At 37.0% G+C, this 6745-nt stretch overlaps 2 protein-coding genes across 2 annotated transcripts; both read right to left on the bottom strand.

Moving 5' to 3' along the window:
- Positions 1-327: 327 nt before the first annotated feature.
- On the bottom strand, positions 328-1964 carry LOC147477744 (MDIS1-interacting receptor like kinase 2-like). Its single transcript, XM_086583825.1, is given in 4 exon segments — positions 328-686; positions 688-896; positions 1024-1138; positions 1141-1964. Coding segments are annotated over 4 exon segments (1293 nt in total). The 5' UTR covers positions 1960-1964; the 3' UTR covers positions 328-536.
- A 608-nt stretch (positions 1965-2572) lies between these two features.
- On the bottom strand, positions 2573-3437 carry LOC147477743 (uncharacterized). The gene has a single exon (XM_086586068.1). The coding sequence runs from the start codon at positions 3359-3361 to the stop codon at positions 2573-2575; it is 789 nt and encodes a 262-aa protein (XP_086442194.1). The 5' UTR covers positions 3362-3437.
- Between the last annotated feature and the right edge of the window lie 3308 nt (positions 3438-6745).

Genomic DNA, 6745 nt, shown 5'->3' with positions numbered 1-6745 from the left:
CAGCGTCGTAGGCATGAATATATAATTCCCATAGGAAACCCACTTTGTATTATTTTCTAGCTAAAATGTTCTTGAAATATATGAGCAAACATAATATTCCAATATCCATTAACTAATTAACAACATATATCGCAGTACAAGCCGGTTTGAGCGTGTTGGAAAGTTTTGCATTTCAAGATTGAAATATAAAAATAACAAGCTAGTGCGAATGTGGGATAGATAAGCACACAACATAACAAGCCCTTGCCCCCCAAAAATATGAAGGTTGCAGCAAAATAAATATCCTGGTTTCAAAAATATACTTGATAGAAAAACACGCTCGTGGGATTTTATTATTTCATCACAGAAGATAGTGTTGCATATAAACTATTACAATTTTATTTTAATAGTAGATATTTTAAAAAGTAAACAAACTGGAATATTGGACCAAAGACAATAATCCCCTCTTGGCGCACTATCAAGAAATACGATTGTAGCAAGTACTTCAAAATACTGTAGCAAGTACTTCAAAATACAAATAATGCTGTCAGACTTCTTCACCCAACAATTAAATGTGAAATATTTATCATGTGGAATGGCTCCACAAGAGATAGCTTGCAACTTTCTAGTTTGCAAGAAACACATTCCATTGTGGGTCGAGATTCAGGACTAGCATTTATGCATGAAAACGCCAGTTTTGCGCTATACCAATACTTCCTTGACGAGTTCTGTAGTGGGAAGTTGAAGACGTTTGTCCAATATATCTATCAGCAAAGCATTCGATCCACTTGTAGAAGATGATATAGCAAGAGATGATAAAAATTCACCAGGATGATTTCCCATTATCACTTCAAGTGCTAACACTCCAAAGCTATACACATCACATTTTTCAGTTAACCTCATTGTGAAAGCCAACTCTACATGGAAAATTTGTATTTAAACGTGATCAGATCTTTTTAAATAAACCAAATCGTGTGTTAGAAAACTGTCAATTCACCTACGAATCGAATGTAAAAAGTGAACAAGAGAGAAAGAAAAATTTACCCGGGGCCAAATAACCGTACGTTCCGGCAGGTGCAATCCAATTGGATGAATTAGGCATTAAAACTCGAGCAATACCAAAATCAGCAACACAAGCATCATAATTTGAATTCAACAAAAAATATTCTTGCTCGAAATGTCTCGATATATCAATGGTGGTATGCAACAATGCATGTAAGACAAAGCATTAGCTACACTTTTGATGATGGCTATTCTCTTCTTCCAATCCAAACCAGTTGCTTCTTCTACATTGCTCAAAAGTTGGGCTAAGCTCCCCCTTTCTAAATACTCATATATCAAAAAAGAGTGCCTAACGTGTGAACAAAATCCGTAGAGTTTCACAATGCTTCGATGTCTCAATTTCGTTAATGCATGTACCTCAGTTTGAAATGATCTTAAATCAATCACTTCACCATCCTGTGATGGGTAAATTTTCTTCACAGCCACTACTTGTCCTGTTGACAAAACCACCTTGTAGACGCTTCCATATCCTCCCACCCCAATGCAGTATTTGTCATCAAACCCCTCTGTTGCTTCAATAACGTCCTCATATACCATTCTCCCATTATAATTCCAAATGCAAAATAAATCGTTACGTCTTGCTCTTGTCTCTTCTTCTTGAACTCTCTTTTTCTTATAATACATGGACCAAGTTCCAATGATTACAATCAAAAGAAATAATAATCCGACAAGACAAAAAATGATGATCTTGATTGGTTTAACTCCTCCTTTTGCACCTTTGCTTATTTCAGAAGATCTGCAAGGTGGTAAAGCTTTTGGGTGACCACACAAGCCTTTGTTGTTAAAAAATGCTTCGGCTGAAGACTCGCAGAAAGCTTTGCTATCAGGAACGTGACCTTCTAATGCATTGAAAGATACATCAACAGAAGTCAAGCTTTGCATTTCAACCAATGAAGGTGGAATTGAACCAGAGATCATATTGTGTGACAAATTCAAGTTCTCTAACCTACACATTTGAGCAAAGGAAGGTGGAATGGAACCATAAAACATATCTCGCTCAGTCAAGCAACTCTTGAATGTGAGCCGATTGCCTAATTCGATGGTATCTCGCCATTGAATTTATTTTGCTCAAGTTCGGATGATACAAGCTGGAGCAATTGCCAATTGTTTTTGGTATTGGTCCACTCAGATTGTTGGTGAACAAATCTAGTTTCTCTAGACGACTTAAGCTTCCAATTTCGATAGGCAAATTGTCATAAAGTTGGTTATCACTCAAGTTGAGATTCACCAACGAAGCCAAGTTCCCTATTTCTTTTGGAATGTCTCTTGTGAGATGGTTTGATGAGAGATCAAGCATTCCTAGATGAGTCAAGCTTCCAAACTCACAGGGTATGGTACCAGTGAGTTTGTTGTTAGTGATTTTAAAACTTGTTAGATTTTTGCATTTGCTCCAATTACCTGAAAGCTTGCCGTACAAGTTGTTGTTACTCAAATCAATGAAGTCAAGACTTGGATATATGCCAAATGAATCGATATGTCTCCCCGTGAGTTGGTTTCCATCTAATTAAATCAAAACAATCTTCAAGGGTTTTCAAGCTCCTTGGGATGGGACCAATGAGATTATTGGAACTAGCGGTGAAGTTTTGAAGATGTCCACCATCACATAATTGTTGTGGCAAATAACCGGAAAAATTATTAAAAGATAAGGAAAGTTGATCGGTTTCAATTTTGCTAATTCTTGATGTATAGAACCAGAAAGGTTATTAGACATGAGACTAAGAAGTGTTAAGTTTTGTAAATTTCCTAGAGAAGGTGGAATCGGTCCACTGAGATTGTTCTGAGCAAGACTTAGTTCCACAAGAGATTTCAAGTTTTTGATTTCTGAAGGAATGGATCCAGAAAGTTCATTCTGAACGAGGTACAAGATGGTTAAGTTTTGTAAACTACCCAATGAAGAAGGGAATGAACCGGTGAGATGATTTCTATTAAGGTCTATCTTCACAAGAGATTTCAAGTTTCCAATTTCGAGAGGAATGGATCCAGAAAGTTGATTGTTATAAAGTATTAACTTGTTTAGATCGGTCAAGTTACCTAAAGAAAGTGGAATAGGACCATTGATATTGTTATCATGCAAATTTAGTTTCATAAGAGACTTCATGGTTCCTATTTCTACGGGAAGTGAGCCAGAAAGTTCATTGGCATGAAGATACAGTATGGTTACGTTTCGTAAATCACCTAAAGAAGGTGGGATGGGACCACTGAGATGATTTTCACTAAGATCTATCTTCACAAGAGATTTTAAGGGTGTGTTTGTTATGATGGAAAGGAAAGGAAACACTATGGAAAGGAAAGGAAAATAAGAGTGGTCCACCTTTTCCATAGTTTTTAAGGCGTTTGTTTACCCATGGAAAGGAAATGGGCTTTTCCATATGGAAACAAATGGAAAAGGTTTTGTGTCTTTAAATTTAACCCCCGAAATTTTTGTGGAAAGGAAAGGAAAGGAAATAGATAAATAGGAAACTTACTACTGTCTGTTTCCACTCAACAATACAATTATTCCTTTCCATAAAAAAAAACAAACATGATTATTCCTTTCCGCAGTTTTTCTTTCCTTTCCCAGGTTTACCAAACACATACCATTTAAAATTATTTCCTTTCCATTCCATTCCATTCCATAGTGGACCACCCATTTTATTTCATTTCCTTTCCATGAGTTAAAATTTAACAAACACACACTAAGTTTCCAATTTCGAGAGGAATGGATCCAGAAAGTTTATTTTTATAGAGTAATAATATGTTTAGATCGGTCAAGTTACCTAAAGAAAGTGGAATAGGACCAGTGATATTGTTATCAAACAAAGTTAGATTCACAAGAGGCTTCATGTTTCCTATTTCTACAGGAAGTGAGCCAAAAAGTTCATTGGTATTCAGATCAAGGATGGTTACCTTTCGTAAATTACCAAATTAAGGTGGGATGGGACCACTGAGTTGATTTATACTGAGGTCCAAACGATTAAGATTTGAAAGGTTTGAGAAGGGGAAGCTATTAAGCGTACCTACCAAACCTGTATTTGTTAAGTTAATCTCCACAACCTTTCCCGCCTTATTGCAAGAAATACCGAACCACTTGCGACAGTGATGAGAAGAATTGGCATGAATAGGTGGGAGTACCCATGAAGATAGTGCAGCTGGCGTTTCACCATGAAGGCTATCTTTCCAATTGAGAAGTGCATGGGCTTCTTCACGAGGACTAGTAGAAGAAGAGTTAACATGATGGAGAGAAGAAAACAACACGAAAACTATTAAGACAAGAAAATATACCAGCAATTTCAAGTGATATGAAGCCATGAACTTGTGATGGGGGTTGTGAGTTTCTGTTTATTGGCTACGTGGTAGACGTGCTTTATATATAGTGATGGAATAGCACTGATTGTGCATTATTCAGTGCATGGATCAGGTACATTAAAATATATTAGCATGATGCATGTGCGTGACTAATTCGTAAATAAATAAAAATATAGGGACAAAAGTGTGTTGAGTCTAAATAACATAATTGTTTTTATTATTATTTTAAATTTATTTTAAATAACATAATTTTCCTTATTATTATTTCAAATTTACTTGAACATTTTGATTTGGGTTGTTATAATTTAATCAATTGAATATAGGCAATTCCGTCCAAACAAAATGGTTGACGAGATAAAAAATTACCTAAAAATAATTAATAAAGTATTATTGCGGGACTGTAGCTAACCGATGCGATCTTTAGAAAAGTTTAGATATAAGGATGATGTAAGACTTTTTTTTTTTTATAGTAACTGAGCGTAAGAACGTCAGACTTGTTGCTCATTTCGATAGTAACTGAACCTAACGTAAGACTAGCATTTTGTGTGCCATTCATTTTGATTGCGGCTGGTGCATTAAATATTTTGTTGGTTATAGTAGACTGACCAAGTCTGGTCAGCGTCAAGACTTGCAGTTATTGCAAGATGGAATTTAATTGTTTGACGGTTTGACCCATTAAATCAAGAAATTAACCGAAATTATACACAGTTGATCCTCATAGGTCGCGTTATTTACAGCCCCACAAAATGGGGTTGGCACTTGGCACCCCTTTGCTAAAATTGCTGGTGATGGCACCCCTCATTTCTAAGCAAATGTCCTACACCAAACAGGACTACAGGAGCTTTTGACACCTTCACCACAGGAGCTTTTTTCATATATATCGCCCCCTTATTATAGGATCGTATACTCCAGTGCAATTTGCGTCTGTATATTCTTTAATCATATATAACTGAGCATTCTTGCTTCTTAACAGAACACTGGCTTAAATTGTTCAGCCTTGACGCTGCAGAGGACCAGAGAATGCTATGGCACTGGTCCTTTACCTTAACTGAAGAATCAAGGCTTAAATTGTTTATCCTTTCCAATGCCAGGCCATAGCATCCTCCAGCAAACATTTTACAATAAATAATTCAATCTTGTTGGCACCAAATTGTCCAAATGCAACTGATTTGACGCGTAATGGGAAGCTCGAAGGTAAGTCATCCCCGGTCTCCGTCGATTTGACGCGTAATGGGAAGCTCGAAGGTAATGTCAGTCTGCAAGGGCCTTATGAGCATACCGTTCCAAAGAGAAGATGTTCTACATTTGGCCAGTTTTTCATCAAAGCCATTAAGAGTCTGGTATCTTCCAAAGAAATCTCTGTACTAAGTTCGAAATGCATCGAACTCTGAAATATAGGCAGAGTGGCATGGAAGTTCTCGAGGCAGGAGAGTCTTCAGCAAACAATTGCAACACTTCCTTACGAGGACATAAAACATAAAATAAATCTTACATGGAAAAATACCAAACCACCATTCTTATGTACAAGATTTGAATTTTTCCAAAAAATAATTGGATAATAAGGAAGATAAAGAAAAAGAGATGCACATGTACAGAGATGGGCACATTAGTCACAGCTAAAAGAGTCCGGCTACACAGTAACCGGTTACTGGGATCAAATCCCAGCAACCATTACAAGTTGCTGTTGGATTGTCTCGGTTACGCGGATCTCGGTACACACACAGATCTCGGCGCACACACAAGGATCTCGGATCTAAATCAACGGTGACGTGTAACAGTTGCTGGGATTTGATCCCAGTAACCGGTTACTGGAAAGCCAAACTCCAGCTGAAAACTTCACCTTAGAGCAAATCCAATGAGGGTGCTATATGGCTAGCACCCCAAACACTAAATGACCATTCCAATAGGGCTGTTAGAAGGGTTTTAAATTTGGCTAGTATGATAAACCCAACCTAATTTGTAGCCTTGTCTATCAGGTGCCTAAATTATGTTTTAGGAGACAAACGCACAATTTCTGCCGTTCGTGTGTTAAATTTCGACAGACACAGAAATTGTGTCGTCTGTACTTTAACTTTCAACTCAAGTATAAAAATTATTGGAACTTCAAATTTAAAATCTCGATTGGAACTGTTTTTCAGTTTTTACATGGGAAATTTGACTTGGCTGGCTAAACAGCTAAAAAGCTTAGGTGACACCCTTTTAGCAGCACTATTTAGCAGCTGCCCCAACTTGCTCTTAGAAAGCTGCCTAAAAAGTTTACTTGCATAGAGAGTGCGAGAGGAGGGGGAGTAGGGCGGGATGTATTATGAGATGGTGTAATGACCTATGTGGAACACTACACATGCCAAAGTTAATTTTCATATCTACATATAAAAAGAGTCTTGGGTAGTGTATTATTCTAATAGGAACTATTCATTCT

Source organism: Coptis chinensis, chromosome 9 (assembly GCF_015680905.1).
Source record: "Coptis chinensis isolate HL-2020 chromosome 9, ASM1568090v1, whole genome shotgun sequence".
NCBI classification, from domain to species: domain Eukaryota; kingdom Viridiplantae; phylum Streptophyta; class Magnoliopsida; order Ranunculales; family Ranunculaceae; genus Coptis; species Coptis chinensis.
Note: the sequence above shows the minus strand (reverse complement) of the source record. Positions and strands in the feature narration are given on the sequence as shown.

Coding starts and splice junctions, on each gene's coding strand:
- LOC147477743 (XM_086586068.1), bottom strand. CDS start 3,361: ATGGAAAAGGTGGACCACTCTTATTTTCCTTTCCTTTCCATAGTGTTT.